This window comes from Periplaneta americana, chromosome 6 (genome assembly GCF_040183065.1).
Source record: "Periplaneta americana isolate PAMFEO1 chromosome 6, P.americana_PAMFEO1_priV1, whole genome shotgun sequence".
Taxonomy (NCBI): domain Eukaryota; kingdom Metazoa; phylum Arthropoda; class Insecta; order Blattodea; family Blattidae; genus Periplaneta; species Periplaneta americana.
In genome coordinates, this window is record NC_091122.1 from 90,100,438 (window position 1) to 90,123,666 (window position 23,229).

General features: G+C 35.0%; 1 protein-coding gene across 9 annotated transcripts in view; it reads left to right on the plus strand.

Moving 5' to 3' along the window:
- LOC138701479 (uncharacterized) overlaps positions 1 to 23,229 on the plus strand; it is a 316,721-nt gene that overhangs the window by 231,112 nt on the left and 62,380 nt on the right. For 6 of the 9 annotated variants that reach the window (XM_069828383.1, XM_069828381.1, XM_069828388.1 and 3 more), the window contains one exon: positions 40 to 124. In XM_069828383.1, coding sequence (XP_069684484.1) covers positions 40 to 124 — 85 coding nt within the window. The remainder of the gene's footprint in view (positions 1 to 39; positions 125 to 23,229) is intronic. The other 3 variants (XM_069828382.1, XM_069828389.1, XM_069828387.1) reach the window with 1 other exon arrangement.

The following is a 23,229-nucleotide window of genomic DNA, read 5'->3' on the forward strand; positions in this document are numbered from 1 at the left end:
TGCTTCTTCTTACTCAAATTGCTTCTTTTTCTTTCGCAGGCACGAGAATCCGGCAGCAGGCGTCGCAACAACGCCATGCCGTCTAACAGAGGTAAACCCACAATGGAGATCTACCGCCCACCCAGTAAGTTTGCCAACTACATGTTAACAATCAACACTGTAGATGCGGAAATCTCTACAGTTATGGAACTTTATTTGATGGTTGCAGTCGGGATTGGAAAAATATGGAACTCAACAGCTGAATCGCTTCAGTTGTCAAGAATATGTTACGCAGAAAGTATTCAACACATATTTATTTCTTCTCATTTTTTACATGATTTTCTTAAATTTAAATGTAGTTATTTTTAGAATATTTTTCCAGTCCTACTTATTAAAATTTTAGTCCAAAATTAGTTGGCACATTCTTTGTATAACCAGTTCATTGTTTCCTAAAATGAAGTGGAATATTATTTCTAATGTGCGCAAAGATAAATGACGCGAACTTTAACATGATCATTTAAACTTTCGTATTTGTGATCTAGTTGGCAATATGATATTTCCCTTCACATTGTAAACAGTGTATTATTCTAAGCAAAAAGAAAATCATTACCGTCAAATTCTTGATTGTTTGTACCGGTCCTGATTCCTGCATGGACATCCGATTAGTTTAAAAGTAAAACGTGTATCCGTACTAAGAGGTTATTCTTATATTGAATTTGTATCCAATAGGTTCAAATTCTTTCTCAATTACTATTAATTTTAATACACCAATACATTCTCTAAAATTACATTTATATTTTTTTCTGTACCTAACAAACTACACAGTTCAGTTTAGCCTATATAACATACTTACAGTCCTTTATTTACAGGGCTCCTACAAAAGACCTTTCCGGTTTCGAACACATGTAATTTACGTTCTATGAATCTGAGGTACATGAAAATAGCACCAATGAAAAAAAGAAGCTCAAAAAGTTTAGTTGTGGCGACATTGTTTTCCTAGTTGGTAAAACTGCTTCATAATAGCGCATATAAACAAATGTGTTCATTGTTGAGGCGGAATGGCTGCTATAGCAAATACCTTATTATAATAATACCGGACAGCTAGCAGTTCTGCGCGCTAAAAGCGCAGGTGCTGCTACCTAGGCGGCAGGGTGTGCTGAAACCCGCGAAGCAAGCTGTAATCTACAGAATGAATAAAAAATCCGGTACTATATAAATACTGTATCTTCCATATGCTTCATTTTAGATTACTATAGGTGATACCAGTATTTGTAAGACCAAATGCTCTACCAGTGATACATTTGATTCTAGCCCTCAGCTATCTCAAAAGCTGCCATTTTGGATGCAACTTTGAAATTTTAAATGGAAAGGGGTTCATGTAGGTACTCAAAATCATGTGAAGTTTTCTGAAAAAGTCAATGGTGCAATCCATTTTGAGATATCTCTAATCGTTTTCAAGTTATTTAAAGATAACTGTAATAATGGCACAAACATTAGTTACTGCATCTACAGATATTTTGTAACATGGTACAGTACTAAGGAGGCTATGGAAAAGATATTTTTATGCAAATATGTGACAGTTGCATTGCATTGTTGTGATTACATGTTTACTGTATTTAAACATTTTTTTTATTATTGAGATCTCGATAATCCAAGCTAGGGTTAAGTTACTGACACTAAAATAGTGAAACGTTGCAGAAACAACGAAACTTGAAAGTCATTTCAATACACGAGTGTATAGGCGGGAACATGCTACGCGGGAATCGACAATAAAATTATCATCATATGACTAAGCGACCCACATTGTCGCATGGTCATTTGATGCGAAATTCAGACGTAGGAAAAGGTCGTTAGTCACTTGATGCAAATCTTAATTTTTACAATTAGTGAATTGGCGTTTGGTCAAAACTAATTTTCCGTCGTATTATGTTGACATAGAGAGCAGGAACAATTATTTGTAAAGAGTTTAATCCTTTAGCCAGTAGATGGCGCAGTAATCCAAAAAAATCTATTTTGGCCTTTGGTCAATTGATGCATAAACCATCCAACTTTTTGTGCGCTTGATGTTCACGTGAACCAGTCGGTTATTAATGTGCAACGGCATTACCGAACAAAGTTTAATGCAGATCCACCCATTAGGCCTATAATCCGTAAATGGTACACTGATTTTAAGGCAAGATTCTTCGCAAGCGGTTGCGATTTCATCCGTACCGACTACAGTTGCTGCAAGCCCTAAAACCAGAGGACAAAGTGCTACGAAGAAATTTCTGCATAAGTATGCAGATTTTAATTGAAAACAATGATGAATTTATTCATCCCGTGGTGCTTTCTGACGACGCTACTTTTCATCTTTCTGGCAAGGTGAACAGATATAACCTCAGAATCTGGGTGTCGGAAAATCCGCGTACCTACGTGGAACTTGACTATAGGCTTGATGTGTGCCGTGTTACCAAGGGAGGACAAATTGAACATCATTAAGGTAAGGAACTAAACGTTTTGAGTTTCTCTTTGCATTGGTATTATTTTCATGCACCTCAGATTCATAGAATGAAAATTACATGTGTTCGAAAGGCCTTTTGTAGGAGCCCTATATTACCATAGTAAAAAGTAGGGGTTTTCTAAACATTTTTGCGTACGAAAAGCAAGCCTTTTCTGAATAGTTGAATACAGTGGATTAAAGTTACTCTTACTCTATCGCACACTTCATGGCCTACTCTAATATACCGCTTGTCACCATAGAAAAAGAATGCTATTACTAATTCTCAGCAGTAATTTAAACTAGGCCTATCTTTTAACTTATTTTAAGTTTAAACTGTGGTTTAAACAAAACCTGTATTCACAAGTTCAGTTTAGTTGCCTTTCTTGGTTTAAACTTTAGCTCAGTTTAAACCACCAAGTTTGAGAGTTTAAACAATGCAAAATGATTAAACTTCTTAATATAACCCCTGATCACACATACAAGTATAATATTAGATTGGCCATTCCAGAGCAATCTTCAGTTACAAGCTGGAGCATGCGTAGGCTACTTTTGGCAACGCTGAGGGGAGGCGGGCTAATGCGAAATAAGGCACGACTTTTGACGTTTTAGTGCTTTGGTTTCGTTGTCAAGTGTACATTTTCGACATTCATTTATACAAAAGTAAGTGCATATGATCAAGATTCAGTGTATTGATGTACGTAATTTATTACGGAACCCGAAATTATATTTTATTTGAGTTTCAGAATATCACGTAAGTACTTGCATACAGCTACTTAAAATAACTTTAGAAAATCAAAAGCATAGGTGTTTTTTATTGATGGTACAAGGGAAAATAAATAAATACTTAAAGAAATGTTACTTGTACCAAAAATAAATAAAATAACGACATACTTTCGCAATACCCAATTCCAGTCAACCATTATGTAGCTAGTAAATTGACAATGTTTTGCCGCTTTGTGTTGTTTCACCTCTGACGTGAAAGGTCTAGAATATCATATTTTAATCTCATGTGATTATCTGTCGTGCTTTTCTATCAATATTTCAGATGCCTAGGAAGCCAGTTTTAGTTTGAACCTGGCCAGTCACCAAAATAATACTGTTATCCTGCATTTATCTGTTATAAACGTTTTAAAATATAATTTTAAATAAATATAACTAGACAGAAAACAAGCTAAGAAAGTAAACTATGCAAATAAAATAAAAATATAAATAGAGGAAACTATTGACATATTATAATGAAGTATGAGGGTGTAAATACAGTTAGGCCAAATATAAAGATCTATGAAAAAATGCAGAAACATACCTTCAACATAATAACATATCATTATCTATTAATGTGCCAATTAGCGTAAACTCAGTGAACTTTAAATCCTGTAAGAAGTGAAAAGAAACATGTTTATAACTAATTACAAAAATAAATAATATTAATAAACAAACCTTGAAAACCAACAGAGGGAGTGTGTGCATCTACAAATTATACAAATCGTCAACAAAACTGCAACATTTATGGGATCACAAAACAGCTGTTCACAATGAACTTTAAAATCAACGAAGTAACTTAATAGATATAATGTATATAGCAGGCAAGCGCCCACAATTTGGCTAGAACAAATTCTAATACACCAAAAATCAGAAGTACGACTATAGTTTATAAAATATTTAATATCTAGAAGAATTTGTCAATGACTTTGTCATCATTAACCGTATAAATTACCAAAGACTGCAACCATTTTATTTTCATTTATTGTCTTGCTTTTATCGCCAATACGCACTTATTTTATAATACATAAACAATGAACGTTTGGTACGACTGCGAACATAATTTCATTGACACACACTTGTTATAACATCCATTTACATTGAAAATCGACATTAACACAAACACGTGCTTTTGTATCGTAGGCCTCCTCGTGACAGTTATTTACAGTGTTGCCGACCCAATACTCCGGCTTTCTATAGATGGCTCTGACCATTCCCATGTTATGGAATGGGAACATAAAATGAGAACAACTACCGAGCCTCCACCGTCGAAAAGGCATTTTTTGTAACGACTAACGACTGCTAGATTGAAATACTCCACAGTTGCTTCATGCAATTCCATAAGGGTTATAACGTCACTTCTTTTGCAGTCGCTAGAAGGCAGAATAGTGAACTTGATAAAAGTAGTTGTCTTGAAAGTCCATTAGGCTGATCAATCTGCTGTATGTGATCAGGGATATAACTTAAAAGCAAACTATTTATTGGAGAAAAATATTGCTATTATTGTGAGTGATGGACGAATTCATGGAGATGCTTAATTAAATTGAAGATGAAAATGTAGGCCTACATAAGAACTTTGCCTTTGGAAATGCGTACAGGTACCTACACAACTCTTCTCCAATAGGACTTGCAGAATATCTTCAGCAGGTACAATTATTTCATCTCCCGTAATTATTCTGAATAATATTACCTTATATTCTGAACCTTTACAATACATTTTCATGAACACAACATCTACTTCTCCGTTTTCTCTTACATTGCTCTGATAAACCACTAAAAACCGGAATTCATTTCCTTTCGAACTAACAACCTAACGTTCAACCTTTTTTCTCTCAGTAGACGTGGTGCGCCGTGTTGAACGTTATCATATCATAATATATCATATCATATCATATCATATATATATATATATATATATATATACAGTGGCTCTCATAATTGATCGTACACTTACATTTTTCATATAAATCAATATATTGTATTTAGCATTATAATTTACATACAAAACAAATATAATTATAACGTCTATTATCATTTCTCCAACTAAACATAATTTGTACGTAATTTGTCTACAATATTAATGAAATAAAATAAAATTTAACAAAACACATCTTATTTCAACATCACATAATTGATGGTACAGAGGAAAAAAACATAACATTATTTACAAGAACAATAAACTCAATACTTTGTAGACAGTCCCTTGGCTTTAATAACTTCTCTCAATCGTTTTGGCATAGACTGTACTAATTTATTTGTGATGGAACTAGAAATATTTGACCATTCTTGAATTAATGCAGCCTTTACTTGTCACATGGTGTTTTTGTACCCTTTTTTCCAATTCTCACCACAAATTCTCAATCGGATTGAGATCTGGGGATTGAGGTGGTGTATTCAAGCGTTTTGGGGTATTATATAGCAGCCACAACTTAACATTGAGGGCCATATGTTTTGGGTCGTTGTCATGCTGGAATTGATAGTACGACCCCAAGCCCATTTTCTCCGCACTTTGTTGGATATTTTGTTTCAAAATGTTAAGGTAGCCGTACTGGTTCATTGTGCTCTCTATGAAAGCTAGGTTCCGTACACCATTAACAAACATACAGCCCCAAACCATAGAAGAACCATCACCATGTTTTACAGTTGGGCAGAGATTTTCCTTTTTAAACTCTGTATTAACTCTGCACCACACGAAATTTCGTCCATCCGAACCAAAAATGTTGAATTTACTTTCAGCACTAAAGATGACTGATTTCCAGAACTCTTCACTACAATTTACATACCTTTTCGCAAAGTCCAATCTGTTACGTTGATTTACTTCCGTGATCCATGGCTTTTTCCTCGCTACTCTGCCGTGATAACCCGCTCTTCTTAAAGTGCGACGAATCGTTTCAGTGGATACAGGTTGGCTAAGTGTTGCATTAACGTCAGAGGTCAGTTTCGGAGCACTAAGCCGTGGGTTACGTCTAACTGTGGAAACTATCTGGTGTTCATCTCGTTCGTTAAGTATTTTTTTTCTACCTCTGCCTCTCTCATTTTGTATTTTTCCGTTATATATGTATTTGTTTACTATCCCTTGAATTGTAGAATGTGTTCTTCCAAAAATTGAACCTATTTCTCTACGTTATTTCCATTTTAAAGTCATTTAATAATTGATTTGCGCTCCTCCAAGGAAGTTTCTTTCCTCTTGCCCATTTCAACTAACGCACGCAAATAAACAGTCCACTCTGTGTAGTACACCTACTGACGGTCAAGACGCAACTGCTGAGCCTCTTGTCCGGATAGTAATAGAGGTGAGTTCGAGGCATGTTAACAGATGTACGTTCAATTTTGTGATGTAGTTGATCGTGTATTTAAGCTAATAAAATTATTATGCAGTGCTTACAGTATCTTCAAACAGAAGTGGAAGGAAAAAATCGTAATTGTAATGTGTAAAAACATACTCTCCTTAGAATAATTAACGTTATTTAAGTAAAATCGTCCCTGAATGATTAATCCCATAAAACTGTATGCTTAAATGATAGTGTACGATCAATTATATGTATATATATATATATATATATATATATATATATATATATATTGTGGTTGAACACTCCATAGGCACTCCTATTTGCGATAATGTTCAGTAAAGCTAATCGTACTTGCCACCATTTTCAGCTTAAAAGATCCACCATCGTCAAACAAAACATTATTTTCAGCTTTGCTGCCTGCGCTATAATTTTTATTGGAAAAAGGCATGCAATTTTTGTTTCTATTTCGCCCTATTAGCCGTATTTCGCATTTTGTCTTTCTCTAGAATATACTCCTCCCACTTTTCTGTATTATTCTTTGTCTTCTCTACATTTGGCCATTCAGTTTTTGGTCGCCATCACCTGAGAGAAAGAAGTGTTATATTGTTCAATTTAGAGCAGTATTACCAGGTGTCCGGCTTTTGGAGGACATGTCCTCCTTTTTAAACTTTTTTCTCCTGTCCTCCAGGCATTTAAAAATATAACAAAATGTCTGAATTTTTTTTAAATCTGTGACTATTAAAAATTTAACAGCTCTTCATAACACGTGTTATTTCTTGTCCTTTACTGAAAAAGCATTTTTTTTATCTATTTGGATTGAGGTAGCAACTCCAAAAAATAGCTTTTTATTTCCGTTGGTAATTTTATCCCTAAACTAAATTTATCACACGTAGTGCTCATAACTAGAACAATATTTAGTACCTATTATTGTTTTCGTTTACATTGAGAATTAATATACACCGTGTCCACACTAAGAGTATACAGAAATAGGCCTAATAACTTATAATTTCACAACTGTATACAGTATTATAATTCCTTAAGATAACGCTCAATCGATAGAAAACTCTCCAAGATTTCGTTTCATACCTTTTCCATGGTCATTGTTGTGTGCAGTGTTTTGTTTCAAGCTTATTGTTGCATGGTCATTGTTGTGTGAAATGTTTCGTTTCAAGCTTATTTCTGCATGAATGAAAATGTGCATTTATCTTATCAGTCTAGTTTCTTGTCAATAGAGATGTGGACGATATAGCAAAAAGTTCAATGTGTGCTCTGGTTTGCAGAATTGAATTCAGTTACACGTGTTCAGCGACGCATACGAAGGGAATGGAATTTGGATCCTCCTACGCGCAAACCCATTTACGAGTGGGATAGAAGTCTATGAAATAATGGCAGCTTGATTTCAAAGATAGGGTAACATTCTAAAAAAACATGTGGCCGAAATGACTGTGAATCAGATGCGTGAATCATTTGCTAGAAGCCCACGTAAATCAATTAGGCAGGCTAGTAGGGAACTACAGATTCCTCGTTCAACCGTTCACAAGATTCTACGCAAACACCTCCGTATGCATGCTTACAAACGTCAGTTTTTATTGTTGTGTGCCAAACTCTACCATCAGTTGCGTTAGAATCACAAGTTAAAACGTTTTTAGATGTAACCTTCCCAAGAAATTGGATTGGTAGGGGTAGGCCAACTTCCTGGCCACCTAGATCCCCAGGTTTAATTCCTTTGGATTTTTTGCATGGGAATTTATTAAAAATTTTGTGTACAGAAGAAAAGTTCGTAATTTGATTGATTTGAGACAGCATATCTATCATTCAAGCAGTTGAGCTTATAACACCTGGTATGTTGGTGAACACCTGGCTAGAGGTTGAGTATCGTTTTGGTACCTGTCGAGCTATAAATGGTGCTCATGTTGAAGTGTACTAGTGGAAATAAAAACTTTTTCAGTTACTCTATACAATGCAGAAGAAATTTATTTAATAAACCTTATCCAACTTACGTTATAAGCTGTTATTTCTGTATACTTTTAGTGTGGACATAGTGTATTATATACAGACACAGGAATAACACTAAGTTTACAAAACTTTGTCGTTAATGAGAATACTGATTAATTACTCATTGTCCTCCTTTTTTCATCATTTTATCTTCCAAAGATATTTTCACATCTGGTCACTCGGATTTAGAGATAAACTGGAGTAAGAGTACTGCTTTCTATTCCTTGTCACATCCCTTACACCTTTTTTCCCATTAAATAATATTTTTTTAAATAATTTGAAAATATTAATCAGTATAAAATGTATATAACCTTACTTTTACGAAGTATACATCAATATAAGAATAGACCTACCCATGGCCGCCGAGAAGGGGAGGGGGCAAAGGGGGCAAGTGCATATGGGCCCGTGAGCAGTAAGGGCCCGTCAGATTAAGGGAGTCTGATTACTTTTCATTATCACGAATAATTATTCACAGATATATACCGGTACTATAAAATTTTGTAAGAACATTTGTTACATGAATCTGACATATTAACCAACAATAGTAGAATTAATACAAATTACCACTTCATTATGTAAATGTTTAACTTTCATATAATAAATAAATGAAAGTGCACTAATGTGCATTGATGTGGTGGGTTATCTACTGTTCCCTACTATACTGTCAGGGATCGTGTTCTTTTAGTGCAAATCGAGAAGTGGTACAGTATCGTTCACATTGTTTCCCGCATAGATTGCACACACAATTGTCCGCTGGCTCGTGGTATCCTTGTTTGACACACAGCTTGTGGTGGAAAACATGTACCGACAGTCTTGTTAGGGCGCTGCGTAATTCCTGGTTTGGTCAGCTGCGATCGACCATGGCATCTGTGGAGTAGAAGTCTTCCCAGATTTCGTCTCTCTTTCTCCGTTGGTCGTGTAGAACTTCTTCTGATTTTTCTGTTGATGGCAGTAGTAGTTGCGAGCGTAGATCCTCAATGAGAAAGGTTTCCCTTGCAAGCTCGTATACTAGGCGCGATAGTGTATGTATAGATAGACTTAGAGCAGGCCTGCACAAGGTTTGCGCTCTCGGAGCTGGCTCACAGCTCATGAGCGGAATGCAGATATTAGCTGCGCTCTGTATAAGGGTGGACTGGAAGAAAGGGTGATCTCGTACAAAATAAACACAAAAGGAAGTACTATTACGAGTGCCTATGAAATGAATTCCCGTTCAGCGTTTGCAAAACTATCTTGGACTATTATTAATTAATAAAGACATATTTCTAGACTGGGATGGCAAAACATGATGTCACTTTTTTACCATTTTCTGTTTTTCAGCTCAGTTGATAGGTTTCATGAAGATCTATATACTGGCAAAGCTTGATATGTCTAGGGTGAATAATTACAGTAATATTAAGCCTAGTCACTTCATGATATGTGAAATCTTTCAATTTTGTGAGGTGGCAGAATTTGATAAGTGTACATATCAAGTTTAGTCTTAGAATTTTTTAAGGTGGTAAACATTGATATGTTGACATAACACGTTTTGCCATCTGCTATTTTGGAAACTTTCCAAGTTAAAACGTGTGTATTGGCCCTTTCATCAGTGCAAGATAATGATTAACAACTGTTTGAAATTTTAATTTGTTACACAGTTTAAATGATTACACTAGTTTATGGCGAGAATCAATAGTGTCTTATGTGGGCAAAATGTTTTGATGTGATATGCATGGTTTGAAATTTCAAAGAAGAGGCTCTTTAATGATACACAGTGAAGTAATGTAACTAGAGCAGGAATATTATAGTTATGTGCTTCCTTCTCATCTCATTGTAGTAAAATTTTAATAATGGATATAAATTAGAAGACATGAAGGTCACAACAGATATAAAAAAACAAACTATTACGGACTTAGCAAAAATTATGGAAACACAGTCAACGCGGTCAACTGAGATGGAGATTACTATAAGTAAGCAAGAATATAATTTTATGGATTTGGAAGAAAATACGAAGAAAATCATAGTTCGTATTTAATTATTAATGCATTTGCAGGTAAAGAATTTGACCTATTTGAAGTGTTTTTCATAAATGATGAAAGTGACGAATGTGATTCAATTGCTGATAGTGACTGAAGCCCTGGAAATTCTATATCTGAAAAATTTTAATTTATTATCAACATATGATACACGTGAAAGCTCTAATGAGCAAGACATTTTCGATGTAAATCCTCAAACAATGTAGGTAATGGATAGAATGGATAGTGCGAAAACAGAGACAGATAATAACAACAAGAGAAGATCCAATCAATTCAACAGGGATTGAATGCACTAAGAAACAGAGTATGATATTGACAAGAGAAGATTAAATCAATTTTAGAGGAAATGAAGAAAATAAAAAAAAACAGGTGATAATAACAACAAGAAAAGATTCAATCAATTCTACAGTAAATGAAGAAACTCAAGGGCAGGATAATGACAAAAGAAGATCCAATAAATTCTATAAGAAAGTAAGAGAGTAAAACAAAATATTCAAAGATAGAAGAAGAGAAAATTAAGACGGAATGTGGGACAGAGTATACTACGAGAAAAGGTGAAGTAGTTCCTGCTAAAACTTTTAGACCTTTGGTCGGCTTGATTGGCGCAATTGGTATAGTGCTTCCTTCTATGCCCGAGGTTGCGGGTTCGATCCTGGGCCAGGTCGATGGTATTTAAGTATGCTTAAATGCGACAAGCTCATGTCAATAGATTTACTGGCATGTAAAAGAACTGCTGCAGGACAATATTCCGGGACACCGGCGACACTGATATAATCTCGGTAGTTGCGAGCGTCGTTAAATAAAACATAACATCAACATTTAGACCTCTGGTTTAATACTATAGAACAGCGTTTCTCAAAGTGTGTTCCCCGGAACCCCGAGGTTCCATAAGCAACTCTTAGGGGTTCCGCCAATTCCTGATGTAAAATTATTTACTTTTTAATGTCTAAAATATAATGTTATACAAACATGAAAAATGATAACAGAATTATAACTGTTTATTCAGCCATTCTACTGGCAATTATCAGAACAAAAATGGATACCGTTTATGCCAATCCGATAGCATTAATGCACATTGTTGAAATAATAATAGGTGCGCTTGAAGTAGCAAGTGTGTGCAGCAACAATAATGCACAGATGTAAATTGTATATGGAATTAATTGAAAATTCTGTGAAGGATATTTCGCAGAGTTGTTTTGACGTTTCTTCAAGAAAGCACAGGAAACTCTGGAGAGGTAAAACCATTATTTTGAAATTCAAAGTGAGTTATGTGTTAATTTTGTGCCCTCACAAATGAAAAAAGCAACAGAGGCATCTTTCATTGTAAGCTACAAAGTGGCTCAGGCAGGTGAGTCCCACACAATAGCCGAAAAATTAATAAAACCCTGCGCGACTGATATGGTTAAGTGCATGATCAATGAGAAGGAGGCTAAATAATAATCTTCCATGCCGCTTTGAAATGACACAGTGGCTCGTCGCATTCAAGACATGGCAGTTTAGGTCATGGAAGAATTAAACCGTCGGTTCAGATCATGCCAATTTGCACTACAGTTAGACGAGTCAAGTGATGTAGCAGATCTGGCAGTTGTACTAGTGTTTGTCCGTTACTATTATAAAGATGCTATTGAAAATTCTGTGGAGAATATTTCGCAGAGTTGTTTTGACTGACAGCAGCTAATGCAACAGGATCTGAAATTTTCAGACTTGTTAGTGAGTACTTGGAAGAAAATCATATACTCTAAAACAATTGTGTTTATGTCTGCACGGATGTGCAAAGACAATGCTTGGGAAAACAACTGGTACAGTATCGCGCATAAAGTCAGTTGAAAAAATTGGAAAAGTAGTCGTATTTTGGACTGTCAAGCTTTGGCCACATCAAAAATTCCACTGCCCGTCAAAAATATTCTTAATGAAGCAGTAAAAATCTTTGAGAGTATCAAGTCCAGATCACTAAATTCAAGACTTCAAAATCATTTGTGAGGACATGGGAAGCCTTCATAAATCTCTGCTTCTCCATACAGAAGTGAGATGGCTTTCTCGCGGAAAAACTTTAACTGGACTCTTCGAGCTTAGGGCTGAGGTGATGACTTTCTTCATTGATCACCATTTCGAGTAGGACGATCGTTTGAGTGACAAACAATGGTCTTTGAGACTTGCCTATTTATCTGACATTTTTGTCAAAATGAACGAAGTAAATGTGTCATTGCAGGGGGAAAATGCTAATATATTCACTGCAGTAGATAAAATCAGGGCTTTCAAAAGAAAATTGCAGTTCTGGATGAGAAGTCTAGCAGGCCGTGAATTTGAGAGCTTCCCTGCTTTGAATGATTTCCTTGACAAGAACGAAGAAACTCTCTCCTAGAACTTGATGAAATCAGCGAAGAATTTGTAAAGCATTTGGAGGATATGCGCCACACTGTAGAACAGTATTTTCCAGAACAGGAAAGTGAAAACAATTCTGAAAACTTGTGGGTCCCTCACTTCTGAAGAATACGAAGCATTACTGGAATTGACGTCTGATTCACCCCAGCAATCTCAGTTTAAGAATCTTCCTGTGATGGACTTTTGGCACAGCCTGAGAAGAGAATACCCAGTGTTGTCAAAGAAAGCTATTACAATCAACAACATTATTTATAGTTTTTAAATATGTATAATATGTGACATCAATAAAAATGTGTAATGTTAGTGGTAAAAATACATTTGATAATTTAATATTATCTGTAATATATACACACACACCACTAATATTACGCTGGGTTCCACAGTTTTATTTTGGGTTTAAAAGGGTTCCGTGGATAGAAAAGTTTGAGAAACGCTGCTGTAGAAGAATAGTCCATACATCACTTTCTCAAGAAAAACAAACTCATCTTCAGAATTTTAAAGAAATCTGAAAAATACTTTCAAAACTTAATATTACCCAAAACGAAAGTTAAAGGAAAAATAGAAGACAAAATATTATCCAGCATACATGAAAAAGTATTATAAATTATTCATTGACAAATTGCAGGGAATGAAACAATTCAATTATTAAAAAAAATATTTTCACATATTCATGGCGTACAATCTTGAGATCAGATTAATAATCTTATACACAAGAAGAAGGTTTCTCCATGTGTATTTATTATATTGACAGTAGAGGAAAGTGTGAGCCGAAAACTAAAAACAGTGAGGAGAGAAACTACAGTATTACCTTCATAAACAATTTACTAACATATCGAAAACATGAAAGCCACTTAGCGCGAAAACGTAGTTAGAAACTGTAAAGGGACTTGCTGGGCCTCTCTGACTCCTACTCGTATTGGTGAGGATTGCTATTATCCCTCAGATAATTGAGAACTTCACATACTGCAGCTGTACCTGATGGTGAAATATCAGAGGACAGTGACCAGTGGAAGCAAATCAGAAATAGTGAAAAACTGTAGGTGATTGTAATTCAACTCCTGCCTTATTCTCTAAACAAAACCGTTTTTCTTTAAATTAATAATTAATATAGTTCTGAGTTAATTTCTTGTGCACTCAAAATAAAACATTTTATTTAATATTACGATTACAGTTGTTTCAATTAATATACTTACTGGCTTTTAAGGAACCCGGAGGTTCATTGCTGCCCTCACATAAGCCTGCCATCGGTCCCTATCCCAAGCAAGATTAATCCAGTCTCTACCATCATATCCCATCTCCCTCAAATCCATTAATCAATTAATAATAATAATAATAATAATAATAATAATAATAATAATAATAATAATAATAATAATCTACAAACATCGTGTCTTTCCGCAGAGTTGATGAAGGAAATAGGTCTATACTATTTTATGTAAAATTTAAAGTTTTGCCACCTTCTGATTTGTCTCTTTTATTTACATTAAAATAATTGGGCAAAAGATGATATGTCGGAAAATTTCAAATTTCAAAGCATCGATTGAAAAAATATCAAATTTCAAAGCGTCGATTGAAAAAATATCAAATCCAAATTTAAATTCAACATCTCGAGTAAATTATGTATTGAAATACTACTGTCTTAGTTTCCAATATTAATTCCAAGTATTTTTAAATTTAACTCAAAAGTTTAAAATTGCTCTCCTGTAAAATTATGAAAAGTGCACATATCATGTTTTGCCATTCCAGTCTAGATTTATTTTACAGAAGTAATAGAAATTCTATAGCTACTTAAATGCACAATATCATTTTGTTATATTTTTATTTATCAGTACATCAAAACGAGGTTTTATGCTGAAAGGAACAGTAGCCTACTGATCATAATGAACCATCAGTTACAGATGTTCGATGTCTGCCTTTATTAAAGTTGATTATAGAAAACAGTTGCTCACAAATATAAATGTTGAGGCAAACATAGCAATCATTTTCACAGCCAGCCTGTGTAGTCGTGGATATTATTGCTAATGTTTAGTCTTGTAAAACTCAACCAGGCTAGTAGTATTATTCAAACGATCTTTAGCCCTTAGGTCACATTGAAGATCAATAAGTTCGAGCTGTAAATCGTTAAATATTATGTTCCGTCTTTTAGAGTCCTCCATACTGTACTGTGGCAGTAGGTAAGCAACGTGAAACAGTTGCTGAGAATAGGCTTCCACACTGCACTCCACTAGATAACTGAGTGGTCGTTTCCCTCTCCTCTACCTATAGCAAGTCTATGTCATTCTGACGTATCTTCCTCTCTGTTTTGGCGAACGGTAAACACCGCTCTCCTGCTCTGAAGGAGCACGCGTGCTTGTTGAGCGCTGTTTGTGCAGGCCTGGCCTAGAGTTTTCTTTAAGAATCTCGCCTTTGTTGCTTCTATGATTTCTAGGGCCTTTTTGGAGAGGTGTGTCCAGGTTATTGCTATTCCATAAGTGAGTATTGGTAGAATATTTTTGCTGTGAATAAGGCCATTGTGGTTTCCAGGAATAAGCTCTGTAGTTGTGTGATGTCATATACTGCTTTTGTCGCGGCGATTACTCTTTCTCTTGTGTGCATATGGAAGGATGTGTCGGTGGTTTGAAGAGTCACTCCTAGATATTTGTAGTGGTTCACAATCTGTAACTTCTTTCTGTCGAGCGTGATGTGTTCTTTTTCTGCTATTTTGCCTCCTTTTCTGAAAATAATTTGTACAGTTTTGTTTTCATTTATTTCTAGGCTGTTTATATCTGCCCAGCTTGAGAGATTGTTTAAAGCTTTCTGTAGTTTGTGGGGTCCTTTGATCCCAGTATCATGTCATCGGCGTACATAACTTTCATATAATAGAATATCGGTTTCCGACGTTAACAATCATGGACACAACAGTTGAGGGCTCCGGGATTTGCCTGAAATATGTTCCCGTCACTTGTACCGAACACGTTCAATTGGCTTGTCCTCTTAACTACCAACTCTCCCAAATTCAAGCCGCAGGATAACGTTTCCTTTTCAGTAGGGCCTACATAGTATGTTTCGTCTTTTCGTTGTCGTTTTTTCTAGTAAATTCTGTTCATTAGTGTTACCAGTGGACAATGGACAAGTAGAAGTGTAAGTCGGGAGCTGAGAAGCGCAAGGAGAGACAGAAAAATTGGAAGATATTAAGAAATGGAGTAGAATTTTGTTTGAAGTTGGTGTGAAATTGAGCAATGTTGGAAAACTAAAAAGTAGCAGGCAAATTGTGTTATTGAATGTGTTGTTCAAAAACAAGAGCCTTTCCAAAAACAGTATTACAGTATTGTCAAAACTCAAGAATGGAGAATGTGTTCCCAGAGACTGACTAGTGTGGAGTGAAACAAATCAGGGAAAATAGTACAGTGACTGATTTGTTTCACTCCACACTAGTCTCTGGGAACACATTCTTCAGTCTTGAATTTTGAAAATAATATTGGAAAGGCTCTTGTTCCGTCACTTAGAAGGCTATTAAGCAGGTTGGGGGTACTTTTTCGAACAACGCATTCAATGATACAATTTGTCTGCCACTTTTTGTTTTCCAAGGTCGCAGGTTACCTGCCATGACTCAGAGTTAGGAACTGGTGTGGGTAAATTTGTTTCACTTGCACATATTAACACATCATTTTTACTATTGTTTGCTTGTTCTGATTCAATATTACTGTTATCTTTTTTCTAAACAGCCACAACCATTAGTATTCACTTCTAAGCATGAACTGTCTTCATTTTGACAACCTGAACAGACGGGCTTGAGATGGTTTATTTTCTGCACCTTCACAAGTAACACTCAATTTCACACCAACTTCAAACAAAATGAAGGAAATAAAAATGTATTCAGAGTAACAATGTGTCAAGAAAGACTGAGTAACCTTGAACTCCTTAGTCTGGAGAGCGATTTTGCTAAGTCTTTAAATTTTGATGATATAATTGATGATTTTGCATCAATGAAGTCAAGGAGAGTTGTTTGTTGATGTTGGTTGCAAGTCAGAAATTACAGCTGTTTAAGAATAGTGTTTTATGAAAACGAAACGAAACAAATGACAACGAGAAGACGAAATTTTCGTCACGAAACATGCTATGTAGGCCCTACTGAAATAGAAGCGTAATATTTTGTGCTAATGTGAAGTTTTGCTAAAAGTTTTCAATGTAACAAAAGTGTATATTTTTAGATTCGTATCTCCGTATGAGGTTACCTTTTATTTATTTTTGCAAATAATTATCGTCAGAATAATTGGTAACTTGTCATTTTTAACTTTTTTTCAACTGGGCCCGAGCACAATATTGCACAGGGGCCCATAAATCCTGTCGGCGGCCCTGGACCTACTCAATGAGCTGCGAATTCAACTTTGTTACTGGTACCAGTATGTTTCTTATAACGGATATGACTTACTTTAATTAATAAACTGATTGAAATTCAGTGGAACTACTAATAAAAGTCTGAGCTTGTTCCTCTTACAGACAAGAAATCACAACAATGCACAATTTTAAATTTAAATGCAAATCTAAATTAGTTGATTTTTCTGTTCGATGATCAAACTATTCTACAACCACCCTCTTACTGCAAAAATATGACAAACAGAAACAAATTGAACTAAAAATCGTCCATTCCGGTAAATTAATTCAGACATTTTACTATACTGTTACCTAATTCTCACATCAGAGTAAATGAATTCACTTTTTTTTAGTAGGTACGGTACTTCTGAAATGAATGTTATAAAAGAATGGCTGTACAGATCCATGTATGCAATCTGCGTATTTACATTGAAGAAAACACAAGTTCACTATTTACGGTAATCCAGCCTATTCATACAAAATTTGCCAGCTAGTCACAATTCGAAAGCAGGACTCACCTGAGTGATAAAATGGCTTAATATCTTGAAAACTGACTCCTAAGGTTGTCTCACTCTTACATGGGAGGGCTGTGGATCATTTCTGTAATGGATAAAGATATTATGCTTGTAACCTCTGTCCCTCACCTCGTATCTGTGAATTGAATCATAACCACTTACTACCAGTACTTCCTGTATCCTGTCTATGAAAATGTATATACACCTAATTACTTTTTAATTTACAATATTTTTTTAAGTTTCATGTAACTGAAATGTAATTGAATGTAATATTATGAATCGAAAATATTAATCGAAATTTTATGAATAATTTACGTTCAAATAATAATTTTAATTTTTAACACTTTTTCGCAAATTGTACGTACTGGTACTACAGCTGAGACAAAACTATACAGTGCTTTAAGCAGTTATTTTGTAATGAAATAGTGTATTTCGTTATGTTAATTCATTCTTAAGTGTTTTTAAGGAAGCATGTTTTTAAATTCTTTTCTTTAATTTCAAGCCGACCTTATGATCTCTTCTATCACCAAATAAATCTTCTCTTGCATCTTGTTTATAAAAATATATTTAATTACCGGTACTGTACATATTACTAATGTTTACAATAGCAGGTATCATTTTTGTGAAAGTGTCATGGATATTGATGCACATTTACTATGAAACTTTGTCTCATTAAAACTAAGTAAAGTCAAGGCATCTCGAAGAAACAATACTGCAACATCAGGATTGAAATAATTAAGTAAATTGGAACAATATTCTTAACTCGGAGAAAGAATACCGCAACATCAGGATTGGAAATAATTAAGTAAATTGGAGCAGTATTCTTAATCATGTTGATGTGAGAGCACATATAACACACGCACTTACAGACAATAGTTTCGAAATTATTTCTAATTCTGAGATAAATACATCACTTTCAACCAGGATTCTGTATTTGGTACTGACAGGAAGAATGAGTCTGTTATCATTGCAGGCTTCTACCACATAGGTAGCCTATACATTAACAGTGACATAAGTTCCACTATTACCGGTACTCCAGACATGGGCATGCTCTACAATCTGCTGAATCAGGTGTTTGGGCCACTCAATTCGCACTCGCGTGCTTATATGATGTATTAAAGCAGGAAGTAAAATTCTAGAAAATATACTGTAAGCGCTGTTTTGCGCAGAGGCGACTTACTTTATCAGATCTAACATGCCTTTCATAAAGTTCCGATGTTATGCTCTGAGAAATAAAATGATGATAAGAATTATTATTCTTTTAGACTGTTCTACACTACACACTTATGATTTAACAGTGGCATAGCCAGAATTTGGTTCTGGGGCGGAGGAGTTTGAATGTTTTTTTTTTTTTTTTTTTTTTTTTTTTTTTTCAAAAAACCCGACTATAATACTTATGATGACAAAATTGTAATGTGTTATTACTTATAATTATAGTTTGAATGAAAAAGAACTTCTCATTGAACTATATAGGTCCCTAACAAAGCAAACAGAAATCCATTTGTTGCTGAGTCCATATAGACACAAATGCAGCATATGCTTTCCAGCAACAATGCTGCAGTTATGAGCATGCGCAATGCGTTATCATGGCATGTCTGTACTGTACCTTAAAAAAAAAAAACTTCTTAGTTTCCTTCACATTACGTATTGCTTATTGTGCTGATGCCTAAACATGATACGTAAATTGTGTCTTCAATATAGACCCAAAGCATTTTATCGAATTTATTTTAAATAAATGCTCTTTTTACAGGTCTGTACAGTGTGTATTTTAACGTGTTAAGATTGTATAAACATGGACTTCGAAATAATCAAAAGTAACAGAGAACAATACATGGAAGTTTACAGTGAAACATACCATCAGAAATAGAAACTTTTAAACGTTGATAAAACATCATCATATCTAATAATTAAAAGATAAAAAATTCGTACAGCATTGAAAAGAAAGGAAACAGGTGATTTATATGCAAAACCCTTAAAGTTGATTAGGGCCGAAATTAAAGAAAAACATTTTCTGAGATATTTTTTCTGAAATTAATCCGTTCAAGTAGGCAATTTATAGGAAACTGTAAAATGCTTCCTCCTGTTCCTTCATCCATAGAAAAAGTCTTATAATATACTTCTGCCAAAAACGTAGTTACACACATTGGAGAGTTCTTATGTGGATGGCAACAATAAAATTTCTTAACTTGTAAAGCAAATTTAACTTTTCTCATGCATAATAATAAATGCATAGGCCTAAATGTTTTTGCTGACAGTAGGCCAACTTTTAATTATGCTTCCAACCTTTTATAACTTATGTACTCCATACGTTCGTGTATTGATGCTTTTAATACTTCTGTGGTTACCGGTACTTGTTTTTTGCCAAATGCTAATATCCAAATATATAACATGTGGTGCTTTCTGAAGAAATTATTTTGCTAAATATGTGGAAAGCAGTTAATCATTTCAAAACTTTTGAAATAGCATCACATAAATATTTTTTGCTAAATATGTGGAAAGCAGTTAATCATTTCAAAACTTTTGAAATAGCATCACATAATGCTGCTAAAATTAATTTTGCCAGTGTTAGGTTTATAGAGTGTAAATTTCACTTAGGACAGAGTTGGCTTTTTTTTCTTGTATGGAGGAGGGACCCGAAGGCTTGCACTGCAGCCTAAGGCTTATTGTGCTTATCACTCCTATTCTGTGAATGACTGGATAGTCAAATGGCCGCGCTTAAGTACAATACAGTACACTGCACTGTGAACTGAACCCAGACTACGGTATGGATGATGATGATGATGATGATGATGATGATGATGATGATGATGATGATGATGATATGTGAATTAATGATGGCGAAATGAGTCCGAAGTCCAACGCCGAAAGTTACCCAGCAATTCTGCTTCAATTGGTTGACAGAGTTGGTTTAAGAAAATTAAAGGGAACAGTACCTACAGTGTATCAAACCACGAGCTCTGAAACAAAATACCAGAAAGTGGTTAAAAACTTTTATTTTTTGGTCTTTTCTTTTTACCCACCAACAGAGGTATCAGATGTTTTTGCAGAACTAATATCAGAGGACCCTCCTGTTAGTGAATGTTTTAAATGTAACCTTCATCTTACGATGTTTGATGACGTATACACACGTCACCAAACATCATAAGATGAAGGTTACATTTGTAAAGAGTCTCTCAACCCATAAGCAGTGCTGACTAGATCAGACACTATGGACAGTACTCTATAACAGAGTCGCCAGTATGAAAGGATAATTCCAAGGCCTTGGCGTGAGACGAACTCGATAGCTCAGTGGTAGAGCGCCTGACTGGAGAACAGGAAGTCGCAGGTTCGATCCCCGCTCGAGGTTGTGAAATTTTTCTTTCATACCATGGCATGATTTTGACTATAATAGTATTTAAATTCATTCATGAAGGTTTTAAATTTTCTAATCATATTCAGGAAAACTAAATTAAAACATAAACCTTCCCCCTCTTATGGACTGAATCACTACAAATTCGAACTGTACAGACTACAGAAGCGGCAGAATGTTACCACAATGGACTGCAGCATGAATTTTGTAAAACATATCCACCTGTCTTCATGGTCATAGATGCATTAAAATAAAAACATAGTCTACATACCTGTATGAGGTGCTAAAAATGCGAGAAATAGAAATGGGAAGGACAAACATGTAAGGAACTATTCATCTTGAATCAGTATGAACAATACACTTCAAAGAGGTATCCCATATAAGTTACAGTAATTTACTTGAGGAGCATGGGATATCAAAAATAACTGAGCACAGATTTAAATTTTCATTACAATGTTGCTGTGCGACGAAATTAGAAATATTTATGTGATGAAATAATCACGAACTTCTCAGAAGTACAAGTAGTTACAGAGAGAGTTGCCATTATTGTGAACAGTTTTTGTATTACTGGATGTAAGTCACTTATAATGTTGCTGAGATTCAACAGAGTTTCGTTTTTTTTTCCTCGGAGGCTCTGGGGGAGGGGTTACCCCCAATTCCCCCTTGCTGTGCCAGTGGATTTAATGAAATAGTAGGCTACCTACTTTCGCAAACCCTTCCTCAAATAGGATTGCCATACACAACATAAGTAAAATTGGGACAGCTTTTCGAGATTAGTATTGGATATAGTTTGGAAGGATAAATAATACGGTAATAAATAATAGCCTACTTATAAACAAACGAATTTATTTTTAACATGATTAAGTATACAAGTCATATTTTTCTTAATGTTATTTTTTAATATTGTCATAAAATTCACTGCAGCTGAAGTTTTCATATTATACTGTAATAACGAGATTACTGCCACTGGCATAGCTCAGTCAGCTAAGGCACATGCTTGTCGATCTGGAGTTGCACTCGGGTGCAGGTTAAATTCCTGCTTGAGCTGATTACCACGTTTTTGATATAAACCTTAATGTTTTTTCAAAAGGAAAATATATTTTAGATTATTAATATTTTCGTTAATTAACTATTATTCTAATTGCTTACTTAAACATAAGTGAATGAGATTTGTTTTTAAAAATATTGTATCTTCTATTACAGTTTGAGAAAAAGTTCTGGAAACTGCTCGAGATATTTGTATGATTAAAAAAACGAAAACCATAACTCAAAATGTGTGAGGTTATTCTTAAATTATTACGGATATGAGATTATCGAGATGCTGCTGCACAACTCCGTTCACATTCATAATAATAACTCGAATACGATAGAGTAACTCTAGTACGAGTTTTTAGATAGCCTATGTAACTCAATTAAAATTAAATTAACAAACTCGTAACTACAACATTACCGTCAGTGATTACATTAAATTTAAAAATCCGTCTCCTCTGTAAGACAGTAAGATTGCATAAAGGTTAGCGAATATATAGGTCATTCGTAATCTCGGCATGCACCATAGCATATAGTAAGAACCTTTTGATGGGGGTAAGTGTGCTTGCTTACTACGAGTAGAAGCGTAGTGAGGGAGGGAAACCTCTCAGTCCACTTTGTTCTTACCTGACACGCAGGTAAATTTCACGAGATGTCGAATGGCCTATACAAGATTATCTGCAACTTTTGAAAACTATAGGCCTACAGTATCCTATGGTAGATCAAGTGGTTCCAGGAACAAAAGCATATGTACATAAGCGAAATATTACAGAACTACAGTCCTTCTGATGAATGTTTAGTTTATACCTTAATATGTAGAATGCTTTAGAGTAGATATTCGAAGTGCGATTAATCCACTTCAATAGGTCTACAGACTCGAGCACTGTGCTGGTATAAACAAGAGACTAGGACACAAGATATTGCCGGCTGGCTTGGCTTTATGAGGGCTGAACCCAGGATGACTCCGCACACTTAGGCATAGTTTGGCCTTTTTTGCGCCTATATATGCAACGATTGCCCAAGTCCGACAGGCGGCATCCGATGCTGACATATGGGCCACTCTTCCTCAGCCTCTAATAGAGTC